At 51.1% G+C, this 24,408-nt stretch overlaps 1 protein-coding gene across 1 annotated transcript in view; it reads right to left on the bottom strand.

Annotated features, from left to right (window-relative positions):
- The window catches only part of LOC133359909 (von Willebrand factor A domain-containing protein 5A-like), a 102,221-nt gene that overhangs the window by 42,123 nt on the left and 35,690 nt on the right, over window positions 1-24,408 (bottom strand). Inside the window, exons 3-5 of the mRNA XM_061578468.1 lie at window positions 4,096-4,301; window positions 1,269-1,485; window positions 366-544 (exon numbers count right to left, since the gene is read on the bottom strand). Coding sequence (XP_061434452.1) covers window positions 366-544; window positions 1,269-1,485; window positions 4,096-4,301 — 602 coding nt within the window. The remainder of the gene's footprint in view (window positions 1-365; window positions 545-1,268; window positions 1,486-4,095; window positions 4,302-24,408) is intronic.

The raw sequence follows: 24,408 nt of genomic DNA, 5'->3' as shown, positions 1-24,408 counted from the left end.
AAAATCTCACCACGTGGAGAAAGAGAGACGCAAACTCATCAGGGTCAAGAATGGACCCCCCAAATTCCTGCGTAACAGGCGAGATAGTTAACATCTCGTCAGGGTCGGGATCAGAACCCACGACCTCACGCATACCAAGAGAGGTAGTTCACATCTTGTCAGGGTCGGGTTCGGAACCCACGACCTCCTGCGTAGCAGGCGAGGTAGTTAACATCTCGTCAGGGTCAAGATCAGAACCCATGACCTCCTGCATACCAGGCAAAGTAGTTAACATCTTTTCAGGATTGGGATCGGAACCCACGACCTCCTGCGTAGCAGGCGAGGTAGTTAACATTTCCTCCTAGCCGGCACGTAGCCACCCTTGCCTGAGCCACGGAGTTGCCAGTGCCCGAGAAGGAAACCGGCCCAAGGTCGCAGGCCGAGGTGACGGCAGCTATGCCTCCCGGAGCCTCGGCGCGGAGACAGAAAGCCATTGAGTAGGGCAGCGGCTGGGAGCAGCTCACAAACGGCACGAAGGGCAGCACGGAGTCTGCTGGTGATGAGCCTGGCGGTGGGAGGGAGGGGATGGGAAGGGAGGGAGCAGAGAGAGGGAGCAGAGAGAGGGAGGGAAGGAAGCGTGTGTTCGTGTTCATCAATGTAACGTTCACAATGGCCGTGTCGGAGACTGAGCCAGTGAGGCTTGATGAGGCCGATCTGAGAGCCGCAGATTCCGCTGAAGTTTTGAGCAACGGGTTACGTGATGGTGGTTGGTGGTGGACGATGATGGCTGGGGCCTTCTTGGTGGGGGCGCCACGGTGGCTAGGAGATGTTAACTCCCTCGGCTAGTATACAGGAGGTCGTGGGGTCGATCCCAACCCTGACGCCTGCTGTTGTATATTTGGAGTTTCCGTTTCTTTCTCTCATCATTATCAAGGTGGCTAGGAGATGTTAACTCTCTCGCCTGGTATACAGGAGGTCGTGGGTTCGATCCCGACCCTGACGCCTGCTGCTGTATATTTGGAGTTGGCATGTCTCTCTCTCTCACCATCATCACGATGGCTAGGAAATGTTAATTCCTTGCCTGGTGCAGGAGTTTGTGGGTTCGATACCAGTCTTGACACCTGCTGTATATTTGGAGTTTGCGGTGTCTCTCTCCCCGTGGTCACATAGACTTTTCTCCGGTTCCCCCGTGTCGGAGACTGAGCCAGCAAGTTCAAATTGGCCACATTGTTCTCACCGCGATATCGCTGCATTACAACCGCTGTGTTGTAGTCATCTCGTCACCTCACCTGGCGGCGTGTAGCGAGGGTTGAGCACCGTGGGCAGGCAGAATCTCACCGCTCCATCCGGCTCCACCGCCAACTCGCTCACAAACTCCACCTGCAGCTCCGCCCCCTCGCCCGCCCCCAGGTTGCCCAGCATGCACTGGAACACGTCGCCCCGGTCCTCAGAGAGCAGGAAGGCCGTGTGGCCGGAGCTCATCGCATCGTCGTACTCCTCCTTGGCCTGGGGACACGATGCACCCCGTAGGAGACACGGTGCCATTCAATCATCCACTCACACATCCACCCATTCACTTATTCAACCATGCACCCACCCACTCAATAGCCCACTCACCCACGCACTCACTATCTCATTGACTAGCACACACACTATCTCGGCCTCGCTGAGCGCTGCATTGCACCGCTAGTCGAGTAGATAACCTTGCATTCAATAAACCCTCGAAGCCAGGATGAACGTCCAACTCCAATCGTCATTTATTGATTGTAACAAGGTAAAACTGGTGAGAAAACACAGATACAGCATCTGTTATAATCCGGAAACACCAACACAATGAACACCACAGCATCAGAACATTGTCTTAGATAACAATAGATCCTGGACGGACCAGGCCCCTACATTACCACTGAACAGCTAGACAAGAGCACAAGCCGGTGCGTTGCATACAGGCACATCGTGTATTCATCCCACTGCACCCCAAATGTACAGCATTACACATAACACTAAACTGTGGATGAGATACTTCGTCATCTTTACTCTCAGGATCGCAACATAGCCACCTGGGCACAAGTCTGACTCGACCTACTAAATCACAAGCAACATCCACAATAAGGAAAGTCGCAGGCTTCGTTACTAACTAGGCCTCGTATTTACTACAACAACTTAACGGCACCATAAAGGCATTTACATCACTATAACGGTCATTCCAACATTACAACAGCATTGCCAATATTATAGGAATATAAACAAACTTACAGACAATGCTTCTTAAGCTCCCACAATGGACAAGTGCGGCTGTGGTCTCACTGAGATGCGTGCCGCCATCTTGAATTATGAGTAAGATGGCCGATACCCGCGTGGTTCACTGAAAATCTAACATCGTGACTTCCTGGTCATGTGACCAAAATTAGCATAAAAAAACAGGAACTTCCTGTGAACGTACGCTCCACATCTGCCGTGAGGCAAGACACACACCAACCCACTCACTCACAAACTCACCCACTCTCTCACCCACTCACCCATTTACCCACATACCCTCACACCAAAGACAAACATCCCCTGTATAGCCTGAACAGACTGTTAGGGCAAGTGCTGTTAGCGAGTCCGACATGGCACACGAGGGGGTGGGTGGCCAACACCACGCCTGGCCTCCTTTGTCTCCCCAGTGGCGATATTTACACCACCGCACCAGCTACTCATTTAAGGTTGAGTCTACCTAGGGGAGGCTCAGGACCCGTTCCGATAATAACTATCACTGGTGTTGGTGGCCATGAGTGGGAATTGAACTCGGACCGCCAGGGTTTGTAGCGCAGCATGCCAATCGTTGCACTACCACTGCCCAGTCATGTCCACTTCGTCTATAGCCCCGCCCACTTTAATTGTTTATGTGACAGATGCTATATTGGACAGACTGGGCGTAACATCAGCGTAAGACTAAAAGAACACCAAAGAAACATTAAATTATCTCAAACACAACTGTCGGCAGTGGCAGAACATGCTTGCCAACAAGGACGCTCAATTGATTTTGATAACGCTGAAGTGTTGTGTAAAACTAATTATTACTGGCAAAGACTTATTAGAGAATCCATTGCAATTGAGAGAAATAGAAATAACTTTAATCGGTCTGACAGCTATACAGGCCTAGTGCAGCCTGGAATCGTATTATTAAATAATTACAATTCCTTATAGGGGAAACAAATACTAATTAACTGATTACTACCGTAGCATATAATTACAATAACACACATTACAACTAATTACTAATCTACAACTCATTACTAATCGTAAAAATTGACTGATTACCAATCTATTATATAATTACAATACCCCCCTTTCGCCTCAAATCATTGCACCTGATGAGTTCAATGATGACGTCACCCTGCTGCTGCTCTATTTAAGACCGGGAGAGAGAGGGGAGCCCCATCATTCTGGCGAATTGCCCGATGATGCTGGATGTAATTACCAGCGAAACGTCGTACTCAAAAACACACCGGTGGGCTAAAGTAGTGAACTATTTGTCCTTTTTCAACGTGACACTTTTTTTGCTGATTGGCCGTGTCGGGTGGTGGAGGGTTACGACACATTTATAAATAATGCGATCTAACCCAAAACGTTTATTATGAATAGCATTGGTCGCGAAAGCCTATGCGTTAAACTGACTCATACACTCACCCACCCATCCACCCACCCATCCACTCACCCATCCACCCACCCACTCACACACCCACTCACACACCCACTCACACACCCACTCATTCACTCACCCACCCACCCACCAACTCTCACCCACCCACCCACTCTCACCTACCCACCCACTCATCCACCCAGCCACTCAAACACTCACCCACTCACTCCTTCACCCACCCCCTCACCCCCCTACTCACCCACCCATCCACCCACTCACCCACTCACCCACTCACTCACCCATCCACTCACCCACTCAAACACCCACTCACCCTTTCACCTACCCACTCACCCACTCATACACCCATCCACTCACCCACTCATCCACCCATCCATCCATCCACCCATCCATCCACCCACCCATCCACCTACTCACCCACTCAATCACCCACTCACCCACCCACTCACTCACTCCCCCACCAACCCACCCACCTTCTCCTTCTCCTTGATGACGGCATCGATGTGGCGCCCGTTGAGGCTGGCGCTAAACGCGTGCACCGCCGAGTCGTCGTCCAGCGGGAAAAGGAAGGAGGCCTCCACGGGGAAGGCCTCGGCGTTGAGGTAGCTGAGCGTGGCGCGCACGGAGGCCACGAAGCCCTGCACGCTCACCTCCACCGACACGGCCTTCAGCGGCACAGCTGGTGAGGAGAGGTCAGGTGAAGTCACGTTAGGTCAGGTGAGTTGGTGAGGTAGTGAGGTGAGGTCGGGTGAGGCGAGGAGTGGTCAGGTGAGGTAAGGTTAGTTGGTGAGGTGAGGTCGGGTGAGATGAAGTGAGGTCGTGTGAGGAGAGGTCAGGTAAGTAGGAGAGGTCAGATGAGTTGGTGAGGTGAGGTCAGTTGAAGTGAGGTGAAGTGAGGTCAGGTGAGGCGAGGCGAATCTCGCATTATCATGAACGTGTTTTTTTGTTTTCAAAATGACACCCACTTAGTCACTTGCCCCAGCCACTACGACATAGCCATGCCCACTCAGCCACTAGCCCCACCAACCTCTCCAGACAGACATACATATTCTTTGGTTCTTTCGGTAAAGTCACGTAAATAGAAAAATAAAAATAAAGTTAATAGAATTAATAAAAAATGAAATAAAAATGAAACAAAAACCACGACGTTTCGATCACAACACAAGCGATCGTCTTTCCTCCTGAAGACGATCACTTGTGTTGTGATCGAAACGTCGTGGTTTTTTTTTAATCACTATATTTGTATTATTGTTTTTCTATCTACATGACTTTACCGAAAGAACCAAAGAATATTAATTCCTGTAGTCACGTAAGTTTTATATAAAAAAAATACCGACATACAGACAACAAAAACAAAGATACCCTGTCTAACGTTAGCAGACTATTGGGGCAAGAGCTGGTAGCAAGCAGCACAACGTTCGGCCACCTTTGTGGCACCAGGTAGTCATTTGAGTCATTTGAGGCTGAGTCAACCTAGGCGAGGCTCAGGACCGGTTCAGATAGTGCCACACGTACAAACGCACACACAACACCTGCAATTCGCCACTAAGTGACGGTGACGTCACAACGGCACCTGTGCCAGTCTAGGTGCACTTTGAGGCCACATTAAGTGTCCAAGGGTCGCTGCTGGCAGGAGGTCACGGTACAGACCCAGAAGGTGCCATGGGTTGACCGACTGAGATGACTGGCAGATGCACCAGCAATGTCCACTCTTGTGCCAACTCGCTGCATTTTATCTACCTCTCGCTCCGCTCATTGTTGTGAACGTCACTCCTATGCCCTCCGCTGTTGTTGGAGGGCGACTGCCTCCAACTGACCAGTAGCAGCGTCCTTCATGAGCCTCCTCTATAGAGCACATGTACATACACACATACACGTGTACACCACACGCACTCATCCTGAGTACACACACACACTCACCTTTCTTTTGATACTTATGAACGAAGATGAGTCCACAATTCATGATTGCAGATGGCGATCCCTGTGTGTGAGAGGGGGGGGGGGGGTGGACAGCAATTAGGAAACTCAGTGGTACACTGAAGAAATAAGTAATATTTAAAGCAACTTTTTTTTAAACACGCTTTAATGAAATGTACTAGTAATGGAAGAACTCCATAACTCCAGGAAGTGGCCCTGAAGCTTTCCATAACGTAAGGGACCGTGGCCAATTACAGCCAACGTCAGTTGATCGTGAACAATTAGACCCAAGCCGAAACATAACGTATAAAAAAGAATGTATAAAAATATATTGTTTTTGTTTTTATGATAGAATATAGTATTGTCATCAGTATGACAAGTATACTAAGCTTGCAGTCGATACCACATTGGGAAATGGGTTAAAATTGAGTTACAAGATTGGAGAATACAACAGCGACAACAACAACGATGACAACAACAATAGATAAAGTGAGTTAAATGAAAGCGTGTAAAAAGTAAACTGTGTTTACTCTACGAGGTGTAAGGCGACACTGAGCTCAAGCCAAATGACTCACGCGACATGAGCAGAATTCCACCTCGCCCTGGTGATGGTGGGGGAGGTGGTGGTGGGGGTGGTTGTGGTGGGGGTGGTGGTGACTATGGTGCAGGTGCCGGCGGTGGTGGTAGAGGGGGTGGTGGGGTTGGGGGTGGAGGCAGTGGTGGTGGTGGAGGTGGTGGTGGAGGTGGTGGTGGTGCTGAAGGTGGTGGTGCAAGGTGCCGGCGGTGGTGGTGGCGGTCAGCGCTACGCTGCACTACGAATCCGGCAACCCGAGTGCGATTCTCACTCACGGCCAACACCACCCTGAGCTACCTGCCCGAGATCGACTCAGCCTCAAATGAGTCCCTGGTGCAGTTGTGTAGCAGTAAAACATAAAATACACCACATTATACTATGCTACTATACACTACACTACTTTCCACTACAATATACACTACACTATACACTACACTACTATACACTACACTACTATACACTACAATATACACTACACTATACACTACACTATACAATACACTACTATACACTACACTACTTTCCACTATACACTACACTTTACACTACACTACTATACACTACACTACCATACACTACACTACTATACACTACACTACTATACACTACACTACTATACACTACCATATCACATATTTAGAGGTGAAGGCAGCTGGGCGGGCGTGGTGCCTGCCACCCACCCCCTCTGTGCGTGCCAGTGCCGGTCGCCTTCATAGGCGCTACTGGGGCTGCCCGCTACTACTAACAAACAGCACTTGCCCCAGCAGTCTGTTCCAGGCTACACGTGGGACCTTTGTCTTTGGTTGAGGTGTTAGTGGTGGTGGTATGCAAAGTTTGTGCTGTGGGCATTCGCCTGATAACAAGTTTCGGGAAAAAAATGTTAACCAGAGACAGCTTTGTGAAAGAAAGTACGAACACTACCCACAGACTAGCACCGCACCCATAGACTATCACCGCACCCGTAGACTAATACTACCTATAGACTCTAATAGAAAGCTGTCTCTGGTGTGGACCAATTGTGATGCCGCCGCCACGAAGCCGTTCGGCAGGCACCAAATCCCCGACCTCGCCACCACCAAGCAACGGAGCCGACCCCGCGTCCCCCTCACCTCACCTCACATGAACACACCCGCACTCATTTCCCCCCCCCCCCCCCCCATAGAGCTCCGAGGGGAGGTCGCCTGGCCGACCGGTTTTTATCCGAGAGACCCTTATCGGGATTAATTCTCACGGTTTCCGGCGATCAGGGAATTGGATGACCTCCCCCGTGCTACGTGGCACCGCGGCGCTGCGGCCGGCCTTAATATGGTGTGGTCGCGGCGTGGGGCATTCGGCCACCGCGGTTGAGGCGCATTTCCCCCCACACACACCCCCACGAGTCGACGGGGCAAGCAGGGGAGGCACGGGACAGCATGAATAGCAGGATCACAGGGGCTGTTGCGCATAGTCATGGAGGGTTGGGATAATTGCGCTTGAGCGCGCAGGCCCCATTGTTAGGGAGGGTAAGGGGTTAATTAGGATGTACGCCGCCAACGTCGCTCACTGATTAGCATATCAACAGCGCCCGGAACCGCCGTGCGCGGGCTCGGGGTGCGTGAGCCCATTGTTCAGCGCAGCATCCCCTTTGAGGTAGGGAGGATAAATAGAGGGGCGCAGAGGGGAAATCGGGCTTTTCTCTCCAGCGCCAGGCGACAGGACGCTCTCCAGTCCAGCGACCCGATCGTCCGTGAGACGCATCGAGGTACGCTGCGAGCACGGGATCAACGAACCGCCGTGGGCATCCAGCAGGGAGTAAGTAGGTGAATTAGAATCATAGCAGATAAATCGGGAATAGGTATAAAGGTATCAGCGTAGGCCAGCCTCGTCGACTCACTGATTTAACATAAATTACCAGGTATCAGATAATAAATCATTAATAGCGAAGCGTGGTCTCGCGTGATATTGTCGTGCAGTGTGAGCGTGTGGGTGCGCGTGTGTACACTGTGGTTCACCACGTGAGTGAGCGCTTCGTAGAGCGGCGCACGAGTGGGTGTCGCGTGTGTGCAGGTGTGTGCGCTCGTAGTGTGGGTGAAGGGGTCGGTGCGTCCGCAGGTCCCCGCTCCGTCTGTCGCCGCCGGGACTCGCGCAGTGTGAGGGCAGCGTCGTTCGCCCTCCGACCCCCGTTTAATAGCGCGTGATCCGTGGAGAGACAACGCAGCGTCTGCAGGTGAACGAGGGCGTGCGGCGAGCTATGCCTCTCACACGAGCTCGCGGAGGGACGGACCAGGGAGGGGAGCCGTCGGGCGATGAGCCCAGCGACGGCAGCAGCTGCTCGCAGAGCAGCGAGGGGTCGGCGCACGGCGGAACCCCTGCCATAGGCACGGAGCAGGGAGGGACTTCGGGGACCAGCGGCCCCAACACAATCAGTTTCAAAGATAATGCATATATTATCAGAGTAAGTTTTTGTTTGCATTCTGACCACAACTATTGTGGTTAATGCAGATATGATTCCTTGTAAAAAGTTTCAGTTTGGTTTTTTTCACATCTTAACACGTGTTTTGTTGCCAGAAAAAAGGGGAAAAGCTATTCTCATATTTTGCAACTGGCAAAGATGTGGGGTAGTCTCTTTTGTTATCCTAAATATGTATTAGCAGCCTATGAAAGAGTGAGGCCGCTGATGGTGGTGTTGATGGTGGTGATCGTGGTGTTGATGGTGGTGATGGTGATTATTTTGGTGATGATGATGGTGGTCACGGTTATGATGACGATGCTTATGGTGATGCTAAAAAAAAACACATGCACACCAAATAGACACACCCGTTTACAACAAGCAATCGAGTCTGAAATAGCCGCACAAACACTCCCCAATGACACTGCATCCACAGAATAAAGACCGCACCCATAAACGAACAGTACCCATAGACCAACACCGCACCCATAGACTATCACCACCCCCATAAACTAACATAGCCGATAGACTAGTTCAATTTCAAGTTCATTTATTAGGTATAGCCCTGTGAGCCATTCGGCTCTTGAATCGGGTGCAACCGCAACAAACAAAAAACAAAAACATGAACAAAAAACATCTTAAAGTGAATATGTGACTAAGTGCAAACAGAAAATCCAAGAAAATACAGCAAAATATTGCAGAAAAAAACACCGTACACCAACGATGTGTGCAAAAATCCCAGTGGGATGCAAGTCAAACAACAACAACAACCATAAGACAACTTAGATTAAGGCCATCAGTCTAACTCTGTACTACAAGAAACAAACATGGCTAAACCAATACACTTTTCGAAATCACCAATATAAAGCCATGAAAGCAATGAAAAAGCAATCATAGGAACTGTGACGGAATTTTCACAATAAATGGCATAAACATGTACTACCAAAATCCTGCAGCCATAGCTGGCTGCATGAGCCACTCTACAACAGCAGGAGCATCAATCGGAGTATTATACTTTTTCAATCTACCTTTAAGATCAGCACACTAAATCAAAACACAGGTCATACTTTTTAGCGATCATCCGGAGCGAAACATTTTATTTTAGGCCACTGAATAGCACTGGCAGCTAGGGGTGTACAATTCCTCTAGATCAGTTTTGAGTGAAGATCTCATAGGTAGTGACTCAAGTTTCAATTTATTGGCAACAGCATTCCAGACCCTTGGGGCATCAATAGCAAAGGCCCTTCCTCCAGTATATGTACGGCAATAGGGAATGTTAAGCTGGTAAATGAGTATAGACCTTAGGTCAAATTTGTTCTTTGAAACAGAGATGAGATCCAGCAGGTAATCTGCATATTTGTTTGCAAGTACATCATGAATAAATAAGATCTGATGTAGAGATCACAGTGGTGAGTCCTATATGGGCAGTTCAATGCAAATCTTAAGGCCGAGTGATACATTGAGTCAAGCTTCTTCAGTACAGTACTTGGGGCTGATTTATACACAATGTCACAGTAATCAACTAAAGGCAGTATGGTAGCTTTGATCAATTTCAAACAAAACATAGGGGGGAAGCAGTGCTTGTGTCGATATAAAAAAACAATTTTTTTTTGTCATTTTCCCAATATAATCAATGAGATCTTCAAAATTCAGTTTTGAATCCAGGATGACCCCAAGATACTTATAGATCTTGACTTGCTCTATTTGATCATTATTTAAGGAATGTAATTGGGGGAAAATAATTTCTCGCTTTAGTCCTGGTGAGAAGCATAGCACCTTGGTTTTGGCAGGATTTAGGACTAGTTTAAGAGCAACTAGCTGATGTTGTAGTTTGTTGAAATCACTCTGGAGCTTAGCAATCATGTCATCCGGAGAGTGGCCAGCAGTAATCAGTACCGTGTCATCTGCAAAAAGATTAACCCTGGAATAATCCAGTTCAGTGCCCAAGTCATTTACATAAAGAGAGAACAAGAGGGGGCCGAGAATGGAACCCTGTGGAACCCCTTTTGTTATCTTAACACTGTTTGACCTCCAACCATCTGTGAATACAGTTTGGGTGCGAGAAAAGAGGTAATTTTTAACAATTTTACTGTGTTTTCGGAAAAACCGAGGCAACTTATTTTACTAAGCAGGATGTTGTGGTCTACTGTATCAAAAGCTTTGGACAAGTCAAGAAAAAGATAGGCGCAGTACTGCTTATTATCAAGGCTACTGTAAATGTGATTCAGAGAGTCTAATACAGCAGATGTGGTGCTGTATTTTTTTCGGAACCCCGATTGTTTTAGATGTAATAGATTGTTGGCGGACAGGAAACTGCTAATTTGGTAGTTCAATAATTTTTTTAAAAAATTCATCAACGGGGACAAAATTGAGATAGGTCGGTAGTTATTTGTATCATCTTTAGGGCCCCCTTTGTGAAGTGGACGAACATAGAAATGTTTCCAATCTAGAGGAACTGATGCTTCTTTGATGGACAGGTTGAAAATATGGGCTATAGGTTTGTATATTAGGTGACCAACAGTTAGCAGAGCAAAGACGGGAATACTATCTGCTCCAGTACAGGAGGACCCTTTGAGGTAGGACAGTTGTTTCAGAACATTACTTTCGTGGATTGGCTGAAAACTAAATTCACTTAATGTTTGGACAGGGGTGTAGGAATTTGCATGAGCAGGGGTGACTCCCAATACATTATCAAATAGGGTACCAGCTTCAGAAAAATTAAGGTTAAAATTGTCAACTATTTTTTGGGGATCTGAAAAATATTCCCCATTTCGGTTAAGCTGAACAGGCAGATTATCTGTTTTGGATGCCTTTTCGATACATTTGATTGTTTTCCAGAAAATCCTGCCATTTCCATGAGATTCAAGGAGAGTGGAAGAGAAGTAGTAATTTTTTGCATGCCGTATTCTTTTGACGCATCTGTTCCTTAAAATCCTGTATTCTAGCCAGTCATTGACCAAATTACTTTTCTGAGCACATGCCCAAGCCTTGTCCCTAGTTTTCATGAGCTTTGTAATCAAAGGATCAAACCATGGTGGACGGTTGCCTTTAGTTTTAAATTTAACCAACGGAGCATGTTTGTTAAGAATTTGGAGAAACGTGTACCTGAAAGTCTCCCAAGCCGTACTCAGGTTTGGAATATCACAGACCTTGTCAATATCCGAGTGAAGCACATCATTAGTAAATGCCTGAGTGCTGAAGTGTCTCATGGAGTGCTTCTCAACCAATTTAGGGGGGGCTTTGGGTCTGGCTGATGATCTCACCCCAAAAATGAAGGAGTGATCACTAAGGTTATTACCCAGAACACCAGTCAGTGCGAAATTGTGAGGGGCTTTTTGTCAATAGGACGTCAAGCAGAGATGACTGTCCCGGATTTTTTAGGTTGGGTCTTGTGGGGACATTTATTAATTGAAACAGGTTAAATTCATCTGCAAAATGTGTGGCCACGGCCGGCGGGTTTAGCCAATTCCAATTTAGATCACCCACTAAAACTATTTCACCTTTAGGGAGGCCCCCAACAAGCTCTCTCAGTGCAGATGCAGCTTCAACATCCTTCCCACTAGGCGGACTAACACTGCCCAATGACACTGCACCCATAGACTATCACTGCACCCATAGACTAACACTACCCATAAACTAACACCGCACCCACAGCCTAACACCGCACCCGCAGACTAACACCGCACCCGCAGACTAACACAGAGAGGGAGTTAACAGATGGAGTTGGGTCCCCGCACTCTGCTGCAGGACTCAGCAACTCAGAACCGGATCCACGGCTTGGAGGCGCAGTCTACACCATCGCTGTGAGCAACTGGTTGCAGAGACGTCCAAGTGGAAGAGACCGAGTTGCAGGCAACATCACTGCGCAACTCACGGGCAGAGACAGTTGCAGGCAAGATGATTGCGCAAATCATGGGCAGAGACGAGTTGCAGGCAACATAATTGCGCAACTCGTGGGCAGAGACGGGTTGCAGGCAACATGATTGCGCAACTCATGGGCAGAGACGAGTTGCAGGCAACATCATTGCGCAACTGAGACGTGGCCGATGCCCATGAGTAAACAGCACGGAGTTGACGCAGTTGTAGCAACGCGCTGTACCAGGCTAGGTGCAGGTCTATCGACTGCTGGAGGGAGAATCATAAACGCAGCATTACAAAGATTTAGTGGATAGAACGACTACTCTAAGATCGTATCAGGTAAATGAATAATGCATAACTTAGTATTATTCGTTCCAATCAGTCATCTCCATAGACACCTGCAGGGTCTGTCCCGTGACCTCCTGCACCTAGCCTGGCACAGCAGTCATCCCCATAGACACCTGCAGGGTCTTTCCCGTGACCTCCTGCACCTAGCCTGGCACAGCAGTCATCCCCATAGACACCTGCAGAGTCTGCCCCGTGACCTCCTGCACCTAGCTTGGCACAGCAGTCATTCCCATAGACACCTGCAGGGTCTATCTCGTGACCTCCTGCACCTAGCCTGGCACAGCAGTACAGCCCATGGCACCTGCAGGATCTGTCCCGTGACCGCATGCACCTAGCCTGGCACAGCAATCATCCCCATTGACACCTGCAGGGTCTGTCCCGTGACCTCCTGCACCTAGCCTAGCACAGCAGTCGTGAGTCCACCCTCCCCCGGGTGTTCGCTTACACAGCACGCAGAGAAGAGAGATGGCGACTACGCATCAGCCACTACAGCAGCTGTCACTGTCGCTTGCTGATGATTTCGACGTGGCACGAATGTCAGCAGCCGCCTGCTGTTCTTTCACGTGGGAGAATACAGCCACACCCACTACCCACTATCCCCCACCCACTATCCACTAGCCCCACCCACTAACTCCCACCCAGTATCCAATGGGAATTAAAATCACCTCCCCCTCACCTACAGTGAGGGAAAAAAGTATTTGATCCTCTGCTGATTTTGTACGTTTGCCCACTGACAAAGAAATGATCAGTCTATAATTTTAATGGTAGGTTTATTTGAACAGTGACAGACAAAATAACAACAACAAAATCCAGAAAAACACATGTTAAAAATGTTATAAATTGATTTGCATTTTAATGAGGGAAATAAGTATTTGACCCCCTCTCAATCAGAAAGATTTCTGGCTCCCAGGTGTCTTTTATACAGGTAACCAGCTGAGATTAAGAGCACACTCTTAAAGGGAGTGCTCCTAATCTCAGCTTGTTACCTGTATAAAAGACACCTGTTCACAAAAGCAATCAATCAATCAGATTCCAAACTCTCCACCATGGCCAAGACCAAACAGCTCTCCAAGGATGTCAGGGACAAGATTGTAGACCTACACAAGGCTGGAATGGCCTACAAGACCATCGCCAAGCAGCTTGGTGAGAAGGTGACAACAGTTGGTGCGATTATTCGCAAATGGAAGAAACACAAAATAACTGTCAATCTCCCTCGGCCTGGGGCTTCATGCAAGATCTCACCTCGTGGAGTTGCAATGATCATGAGAATGGTTTTGCCAAATCGCCCACCCTCGTGAGACGTGCGTCTATCATGCATTTCTCCATGGCAGCGCCCACAAGAGAGGGTAGTGTCATGTTCGGGATCCATAACAGCGGCTCATGAGCTAATTCTGATGCTGAACGAGGCTTATTCAAGTGGGCAGTGACAAGGAAACTCCAGTTATGTAGGATACTCCTGTAGAAGTGGGGAATCTGTGCGAGTGGAATACCCATAATGTCTATAAAGAAGAGCTGCTTGCTGCACTGAAGGCCCCCGAGGTTATCGTGGAACACCACATGGCTGATGGGGCCGTGTAGAGAAACCTCTGTACGGCTTGTAGGCGAAATGTAGAGAGTTGGCTCCGTACACACACCAGACCTTGCCCGCCCTCCCGCAGTGGCAAGGACAAGATATGGTGCTTCCTATCTGACCAGAAGAAGGCAGCTATCAGTCTCTGAAGTTTTGCTATCAGATATGCGGGTAGAGTGAGAGAAAAGAAGCAGTGCCACAAGGTGGATGCAATCAACTTGTTTACCACCAGGGTTTTTCCTCGAAACGTGAGAGATTTGCGCAGGTGCCTTCAAGGCTCCAGTTGCTTCCATACCTTCTCTTCCAAGAAATACCAATTTTTTTGCAATGGTTGTTCTCCAGGTCCCAGGAGCATGCCGAGATGGTGAAGACACTCTTTGCTACACGTTATTGTTCTGGCCAAATCAGGGAACTGGGCTTCGTCCCACTTCCCAACAAGCAGCCCACTGCACGGGAGTAAACCTCTTGGCACACGTGCAGCCGTTCGATATCGTCAAAACGTAGTAAAAAGAGAAGAATGTCATCGGCATACGCTGTGAAGGTCACTCTCATACTGGGCTCTTTTAGAGTTAAACCGGTGAGTCGGCGTCAGAGTAGATGCAGAAAAGGCTCCACGATGAGGATGTAGAGCTGTCCTGACATAGGAGAGCATGCCTCATACCTCTTCTAAAATCTATTGGAGCAATTAGTTCACCATTTACTTTAACCAGACACTGGGCCATGTTGTGCAGCAGACTAATCAATCCTATGAAGCGAGTCCCAAAACCAAAAGCTTTCAGAGTGCCAAGAAGATACTGGTGATCAACCCTCTCAAAGGCTTTCTCTTGATCAAGGGAGAGAAAGGCAAGTGGAAAGTTCAAATGCTCTGACAGACTGATCAAACCTCTGACTAGAAAAATTCCATTAAGGATGGTCCTCCCTGGAACGGTGTATGCCTGATCATTGGCAATAACCTGAGCCAACACCCTCTTAAGCCTTGCAGATGCAGCTTTCGAGAAAATCTTATAGTCTGTGCTCAGCACTAAGACTGGATGTCAATTTTTGAGGTGCCTGAGATCGCCCTTTTTTCGAATTAATGTGAGCACGGCTCTCCTCCAAGACTGATGCATCACGTTGGTCTCCACTGTTTCATCTATAACAGCTTAGTAATCCTCACGTATGGAGTGCCAAAAATGGTGATAAAACTCCCCAGTCAGCCCATCAATCCCCGGGGATTTGTTCCTGGCCAGGCCACTCACTGCCATGTCCAGGTTACTTTGTTTGACCTCTTCTTCTAGAAGGTCCCTGTCCTCTTCACCAAAAGTAGGCAGGTCCTCCAGATTTCATTCTGGGCCACTGTGGATATATGCTCTGGAGATAAGTGTTGTAGCGATTTGATTATTGCTTTAAACAATGACCCCTTTGTCATTAAATAAATGCTCCATAGCTTTGCGCCTGCCATTCTACTTCCCTAATGAGAAGAAAGTGTCGAGCTTGAGTCCATATGAAGGGTATGCTTGTCGTTGCTCGTCACTCTTTCTCTCTTGCTCTCTCCTTGATCGTGAAGCTGCTGGGTGGGAGCTGGTACTCAATGTAGAATACCTTTGAGCGATACTTCGTCTGTCAGCACCGAACTCATACTTGGTGACACATCACTACTCAGCAAAACTCGCCATCCTTGGTCGATTGCAGGGCCCAGCCCTGGAGCTTGCCGCTTACAGTACTGCTCTTTGCGTTGACTTTGTAGACTCGTGGCTTCGGCTGATGCCACTCTATCCTGATGAGGTGCCAGTCACAGGGGCAGATTCCCGGAGCCTGCCGCTTGCAGTACTGCTCGCTTGGTCGATGCTTGGCGCTTTCCGCCCTTACTCGAGGTTGATTGCTTGACGTTGCTCGTAACTCCTTCTCTCGGGCTGCAGCTGCTGGTGGGAGCTGGAACTTCGTCACAAAACTTGTAAATTGTACTAGCTGTACTACCCGGCTTCGCCCGGGACTTGTATCCGCCACGGCCGGCCGCCTTTGTCTCCCCAGTGGCGATGTTAATACGCTACAGCAGTTACTCGTTTGAGGCAGAGTCGACCTAGGGGAGGTTCAAATAATCGTCACCGGTGGTGGTCGTGAGCGGGAATGGAACTGGGTTCGCCGGGTTGGTAGTGCAGCGTAGCGTTAAGCACTACACCCACCGCTCCTCACACACGCACACACACAGACACACACACAGACACACACACAGACACACACACAGACACACACACACAGACACAGGCAGCACGCTAAGCACTACACTACCGTTCCCCCTACACAACACACGCGCGCGCGTCCATAGGTACACATACACGCGCTTGCTGCAGACACACACGACTGTCAGGGTGCGTACGGCAGTAAACGACTGAAATAATAAAGCGGCAATGCTGCGCAAGGAACTCCTTAGACCTGCAACACATTTGTGTAATGCGAGCGTAAACACACAAACAAATACAAACACATACACAATACACACACACATACATGCAGACACACAGACAGACACATAACACACATACATACACACACATACATACACAGAAACACATACACACATACATAGACACACACATACACACAAACACATGCACACACGTACATACATACATACAGACACGCAGACATACACATAAAGACATAGAAAAAAACCCACATACATGCACACACACACAAACACATACACACACATACATACACACATACATACAGACACACAGACATACACATAAACACATACACACATACACATGACCCGGCTTCGCCCGGGACTTGGATCCACGATGCCCGGCCGCCTTTGTCTCCCCAGTGACGATGTTCACACACGACAGCAGTTACGCGTTTGAGGCTGAGTGGACCTAGGGGAGGGCCAGGTCCGTTTCAAATAATCGTCAGCGGTGGTGGGCGTGAGTTGGAATGGAACTGGGGTCGCTCAACCAGCTTAATGACTATTTGTACAAAGAACATATAAAGAATCGATTATAATAACCAGGCTATAGTCCACATTATAGACTGCCAGTACACGCAGTCAGCTTCATAAGCAGGCTAGAGTGTACATGATAGAGTGGCAGTACGCTCACCGAGCTTAATAAGCAGGCTACAGTCTACATGATAGACTGGCAGTACACTGACCCAGCTTAATGACTATTTGTACAGTGAACATTAAAGTAATCGATTGTTGGCGCGTTGGGTTTAAAAGTAATATTAATTGCACACATTGTGGTGGGGGTGGAGTGCAGAGTAGGAAAAACTTTGATGAATTTACCTCAGAGTGGCGTGGTGGGTGTCGAGGCCTAGTAGCGTGCAGAGCCTGCGGCCTCACCAAAATTGTCCAGCCGGCAGAGGCAGGGTACGGGTGGCGTGCCTTCCCCCCCCCCCCCTCAGCGCTCCAACAATACTGTGTAATGGCTATTATTTAATTATTTACGGAGCCTATGAAAGTGGCGAAGGCGTGGCTAGCCGTTGGCAGGGGCAACCGCCGTCCAATGAAACTGCAGCCCTTGGCGAAGGCGTCGCTAGCCGTTGCCAGGTCCAATGAAAGCGGCGAAGGCGTCGCTAGCCGTTGCCAGGGGCAACCGCCGTCCAATGAAAGTGCGTATGGTCCGAAATCCACACACACACACACAGACGGACAGACAGACATGCACGATTTTATATATATAGATTTGCACACCTCGAACCCAACTCTGAAAGCTTAGAACAATACAACTTATTACAATCCTTGACTCTGCAAGTGACTAAAAACATCAGGATAAATGTAGAATAAAACTTTCAACGATACTCTGTCAGTCCATGCCGAACTCAACACCTAGCATCAACTCGCCCCTCTTCTCTGCGATACATAACACCCATTGTTGATCTCAAGGCCATGCCCTAGAGTCTGCCTGTCGCAGTACTCTCTTGCATGATCTGTGTCTTTGGTTGTACGTGTGAGATTATCTCCCCTCTCTGCGCATCTCTTGCAAGGGAGAAAAAAAGAAACAGATGCCCTCTGTCACCGTTCTCCTCACGTGGCCGCAGCCGCCTGGTTGCCCCCCCCCCTTTTTGACCTTTGACGAGCTGCTTTCCATAACAGTTCATGTTTTTGTTTGCATTCCCCCCCCCTCTCTTCGTGTTGTTTGTTATCTCGAGGGGAGACACCCTTCATGCGTATTTTATGGCGACCATGTGTTGTGTCAAATTATTGGAAGACAAAGGTGGCCCGGTAGGCTCTGATTCCATGGAATACATATTATCTGGTGTTGTGTATTTGACCTATTTTCTTGTATCTCTTTTGAGTTACCCCCTGTCTAATACTTCGTGATTATTATTTGGTTTATGTTTAACCAAGATTTGTAATGTGCCCTCGTTGTTACCACCACTATTCCGAGGGTTTTGCTAAGCTTTGTTCTCAGTACGTGTCGCCAGGGATAGGTGTTTTATTCTCGAGTTACGTTTTGATATTCTGAGGTTGGAGATATAGCTAAGTTTGGACTTAAGCTTTCGTGATTGCAGGAACTCATGTACTTTGGTTCTCTTGGTAAAGTCACGTAAATATAAAGATACAATAAAATATATATGTGGTGAATAAGAGTAAAATAAGGTGAATAATAATAAAGCCACTAATGTAGACTGTGTGGTGCCACAACGACGGGGCCGCTCTGCCGAGCCAGGGAGCCGCCCGGCTTCCACCACTGCACTGCCCCCCATCACCCCCCCCCCCACATAAGCACGCACCCGCACCCACGTAGGGCCTTGTGGTCGGGTCACCTACCCTGAGTTTTCACCCGAGGGCCCCCTCGGGGGGTTACCCCACGGTTTCTCAGGGCCAGGGAATTGGACAGGACCCTTCCCAGGCTAAGTAACACTGCGGCGCCGTGGGCGGATTTGAGATCGCACGACCACGGCGAGCTCAGAGAGCCCCGCAGTTAGAAACGCATACAAACACAAACACGGGTCAGCAAGGCAGATAGCTAGGATCAGGACCCGGGGCTGCTGCTTAGCAAAAAGGTCAAAAGGCCGGCGGGATCGCAAAAGGGCGGGAAATCCTAGGCTCAGGATTGGTCGAGAGACCAAGGCGGTCGGGACGGGGGCGCCTAGCTTTGATGTGGATAGTTTAAAAGAAAACGCAGGGGCAGTAGGGGACTCTCTTCTTCTGGAGTAGTGACACGGGCTCGACGACGAGGGAGTCATCGGGCGAGCCGCAGGATCGTCTGCAGGACGACCTGAGCGCCGCAAGGTCACCTAGGACTACAGACGGTATCGTATTACGCGCCTTACAACACCTCAGAGCGGAGAGTAGGATCCAGTAGGAGAAGGTTAGTTCGGGGTAAGGACGAGTAGGAAAGCGGTGTAACAGAGAGCGCAGCATAGAATAGGGCTGCACGCCACTAGAGAGTGGGTTGGAAGCGCCTTGCTGGCTCGTACACACACACGGGTGGCTCGGTGAGTTAACAAGGGTTAATAAAATCTCGAGCGTAGTAACAAAACCGTGTTGTTGGGTGTTTTTGAACGTGGTATTAGCGTGCACTGCATTCGCGGGTGTGTGGTCGTTGTGTGCGTAAAGGCCGTGGTCTCTGTACGATGGTGCGGGTACGGAGGTGTGTGTGTTAACGTCCGGGGAGAGCACTTTTGTGTGTTGGCGTGCCTACGCAGCCGTGTGAGAGGAGAGTCGTCCTTGCACGATACTTGTGTTGACGTGCACGCGCGAGTGCGGGAGGGGACGAGTCGTCGTGTCGGCGTGCACCCCGCTCGCGTGTGCGAAACCGCGGTGCGCAGTGAAGCTGTTAGCTTTGTGCGAGCTTGCGTGTGCTCGAGCGCGTAATCGGCTGCGCATTGTTGTACGGTTTATCTCGCGCGCACGGCGGCGGCAACTTGAGTCGTTGTGTCGGCGTGTGCCCCGCTTGCGTGTGCTCGTTACGTGCGTAAAGTGCGGCGCGGTGGTGAGTTCCTGACCCCCAGCCCCGCGGCTCGAGCGCGTAATCGGCTGCGCATTGTTGTACGGTTTATCTCGCGCGCACGGCGGCGGCAATTTGAGTCGTTGTGTCGGCGCGTGCCCCGTTTTCGTGGCCTCGTGTGATCTCGTGTTATAAGTGTGAACGCGCGTGGTACGGTGTATGCGTAAGCTCTCGTCGTGCGAAATCGGCGTACCCCAGGTGCGCGATCGTAACGTGAGCGGCCAGCGCGGCGCAGAGCGGCGCAAGAGTGAGTGCCGTGCAGAGCTGTGTGTGTGGGAGTGCGCATACGTTCGTTACGTGTCGGATACGGATGCGCATTGGTAACGTGCCGCACAGGGCTATACTGCGAGCACGGCGTTTGATTGATGATGATGTGCGCACGTATGCTCGCAGCGTGGGAGCGCGGCGCGAGGCTGTAATAGTAGGGGTATCGCGTTCGAATGCCGGCGAAACCGTAGCGGGTAATAGGGAGGTGGGGTAACGTAAACGAATAGGGGGATGCAGGCGGGAGGGACCCCGGGGGCCAACGGCCCCCACAAATTGGTGTCAGAAGTGGTACGGACCCCCGCGTTACCTCACGCTAAAATAAGACTAATATTTACCGGCCGGGGGGCCCCTTCGTGGAAGGCATTCGCCCGCAATCTCTTAGGGGCCAAGGAAATTAATGGATGGACGGACGCGCAGGCAGTACGTCAACTTAATATGAATCTTGATGGGCGGGCTGCCGATTTTGTAGAAGCGTTACCCGCGAGCGCACAGACACAGCTAGAGGAGCTGATGCGCCGACTCGATCAGCGTTTTGGCACGCGTGACGAGGAGGAAGCAAAATCGGCCTTAGAGGCGCGCCGTCGCCAACCTGGCGAAGATCTACGTGATTACGCCGAGGATGTGCGCGAGTTAACAAAGATCGCACGCCCGGGGTACGCAACTGATGTTATTGAGGAACTGGCCGCCGAGAAAATCCAGCGGTACCTGTCTCGCACGGCGTGGTGGCAGCCAGACATGAGCTGCCCACGTCTTCCCTTTAACACCCTTGTCGAGCGCGCACGTAAGTGTGAAAGAATTCACAGCGAACGCGCGCAGCTCCGGGGGCTGGGACGAGAGCGCGCCATTGCGAGCCTGCTCTCGGAAGACGAGGAGGAGGAACAGGAGCTCGCGAGGACGGTAAGGGGCCGGGAAAGAGAGCCTCCAGTGTCCCGCGAGACAACCCCGGGATGGGTTGCCGGTATACAAACGGGTATAAAGGATGTCTCCGGCCAGGTAACCCAGATAGACAACAAGGTAAACCAAGTAGGTGAGAGGGTAACCCAGGTACGCGAGGAAGCAAATAAAAATGTGAAGACCATCCAGTCTGAGATGGGTGAGCTACACTCCACAGTAGGGGGGCTGGCCGGGAAGGTATCCCAATTAGAGTCCGAGTTGGAACAACTGCGTACAGGGAGAGGGAGTGGGCAGGGGACCCACTACGGAGCCGCCACCCCTCCCCGGACGTGTTATGTTTGCGATCGACGAGGGCACCTCAGGAGGGACTGTCCTCAGGTCGCCCGAGCTAGACAAGAGCTAAGGTGAAACACTAAGGCCCCCCTAGAGAGGGGACCACCGGGGGGTGAAATCGACGTAGCCCCGACACGAACAAGCTGTAGTGATAATGGCGAGCGAGTGATCTCCACACAGGTTCCAGCAACAACGCCCACGGAAACGGTGACTCCTGGCGACTGGCTGCGGGAGCTGGTGGCGGGGATCACGGGGGCCACGTCGCTGGTGGAAGGGGAGGTAAACGGAGTGCGTACCCGCATCCTACTGGACACGGGGGCGGTGGCCTCGCTCGTGAGCGCAGCGCACTGCAGCGCGATCGGGGTCGACGTGCGTCACCTGCAGGCCCCGGACCGCGCGCTGCACACTGCGAGCGGAGCCGGAATGGGGCTGCTGGGGAGAGCCACCCTAGAGGTCCGCATAGGCAGCCAGGTGTGCACGCAGGAGTTCTACGTGTCGAGTGCGTTGTGTCACGAGTGTATCGCAGGCACCGACCTCCTAGAACGGTTGGGACTCAACGTGCAACCCCGCCAGCGATGCGCCACCATGGAGAGCAACGGCAAGCGGATACCGTTCCTGGGACGAGAACCAACGCGCCGCCGCTTTGCACCTGTGGCCGCTATCCTGGCGACGGCAGTCACCATCGGCCCGCTCACCGAGATGCTGGTGCCGGTGGCAACATCCCCCACCGACCCCGCGCTCCGACCATCAGGGGAGGTAATACTAACTCCTCACCCGGAGTTGGCAAAACGGTATGGGGTTGTGGGATCCGCCACGTTGGTAAACGCAGATGGGGACCGATTGTTTATGCGGATGTTTAACCCCCACAATACCCCAGCGATACTGCGACGGCGCACCCCGATAGCCACAGTACACCCCCTACACGCACGCCACTCTAACGACTCGGTGTTCGCACTCTGGGCTGAGGACCCCGGGCGTCCTGAGGGTGACCAGGACCTGGCCTGGCGAGTCGGCCCGACTCCCCGAGCCGAGGTCATTCCCCTGCTCGAAGCGTTACATGTACCATGGGCGGATTTACCTAAGGGAGAGGCCGATCGGCTGCGCGAGTTACTGCGGGAGTATGCCGACGTATTCAGTGAACACGACTCGGACGTGGGTCGGACCGATCTTGTTAAGCACCAAATTGACACCGGTGCAGCCCGACCCATCAAACTCCCTGCGTACCGAGTGGGCGCACCCGAACGCGCCCAAATCAAAGAGGCAGTTGGGGACATGCTTCGCGATAACATAATTCAGCCCTCGGCGAGCCCCTGGTCAGCCCCGGTGGTACTAGTAACGAAAAAGGATGAGTCAACCCGGTTCTGCGTCGATTACCGTAAACTAAACGCAGTCACGCTCGGCGATGCCTTCCCCATACCCCGCATCGACGACACCTTCGACAGTCTCGCAGGAGTGCGGTATTTTTCCACCCTCGATCTGGCGTCCGGTTACTGGCAGGTGGAGATGACGGAGGAGGATCGGCCAAAAACAGCATTCACCACCCTGATGGGCCTGTTTGAGTTTCGAGTGTTGCCGTTCGGACTCACTAACGCGCCCGCGACGTTCCAGCGGTTGATGGAGTTGGTGATGCGGGGCTTGCAGTGGGAACAGTGCCTGATTTACTTGGACGATGTGATAGTGTTCAGTAGATCTTTGTCTGAGCATTGGTCCAGGCTTCGAGAGGTGTTCCAGCGACTGCGAGCGGCTCATCTCAAGCTCAAGCCACGTAAGTGTTACATCGCACAACGCGAGGTGGGGTACCTCGGGCATCGCGTCAGCGAGGCAGGTGTGCACACCGATCCGGAGAAGGTACGCGCCGTAGTGGAGTGGCCACGGCCAAGGAATCTGACGGAGATCAGATCATTTTTGGGGCTCGCCACCTATTATCGTCGATTTGTAAAGGGATTCAGCGAGATTGCACGCCCCCTCACCCAACTCACCTCCCCTAAGCACCCCTATCAGTGGACGGGGGCCTGCCAGACGGCCTTCACCACTCTCAAAGACCACCTCACCCACGCCCCCACCCTCGCTTTCCCCGATTTTACCACCGATTTTATTTTGGACACCGACGCCTGCAGCAGCGGGCTGGGCGCGGTGTTGTCACAGGTACAGGATGGGACGGAACGAGTCATCGCGTACGCCAGCCGGACCTTGAGTGGGGCCGAGCTGAACTATTGCGTGACCCGCCAAGAGTTGTACGCCGTGATTTTCGCATGCAAACAGTTCCGGCCGTATTTGTACGGCAGGAGATGTCGCGTACGCACTGACCATTATGCTCTGCAGTTTCTTCTTACATTCAAGGAGCCGCGGGGGCAGATGGCCCGGTGGTTGGCGCAGTTGCAGGAGTACAACCTGCAAATCGAGTATCGGGCTGGCCGGACGCATGCAAACGCGGACGCCTTGTCGAGGCGACCCACGGTGTACGCCGAGACGAGGACGGAGGAGGCCTGCCCGTGTTTCACGGGGGGACGCTGCCGGCAGGCAACGGACCCCCGAGAGGCCGCGGCCACTGACCCCCCCCCAGCGAGAGAGAGTGCAGTGTGCGCCACAGAGACCCTCACAGGTGTCACTGAGGATCCCGTCGACTGCCCGGCAAGCGCGGGACCCGCGGCTCGGGACCCG

This window comes from Lethenteron reissneri, chromosome 66, assembly GCF_015708825.2.
Source record: "Lethenteron reissneri isolate LAM-NWPU_2019-01 chromosome 66, ASM1570882v1, whole genome shotgun sequence".
Classification (NCBI taxonomy): domain Eukaryota; kingdom Metazoa; phylum Chordata; class Hyperoartia; order Petromyzontiformes; family Petromyzontidae; genus Lethenteron; species Lethenteron reissneri.
This window is presented reverse-complemented; position numbering and strand designations above follow the sequence as displayed.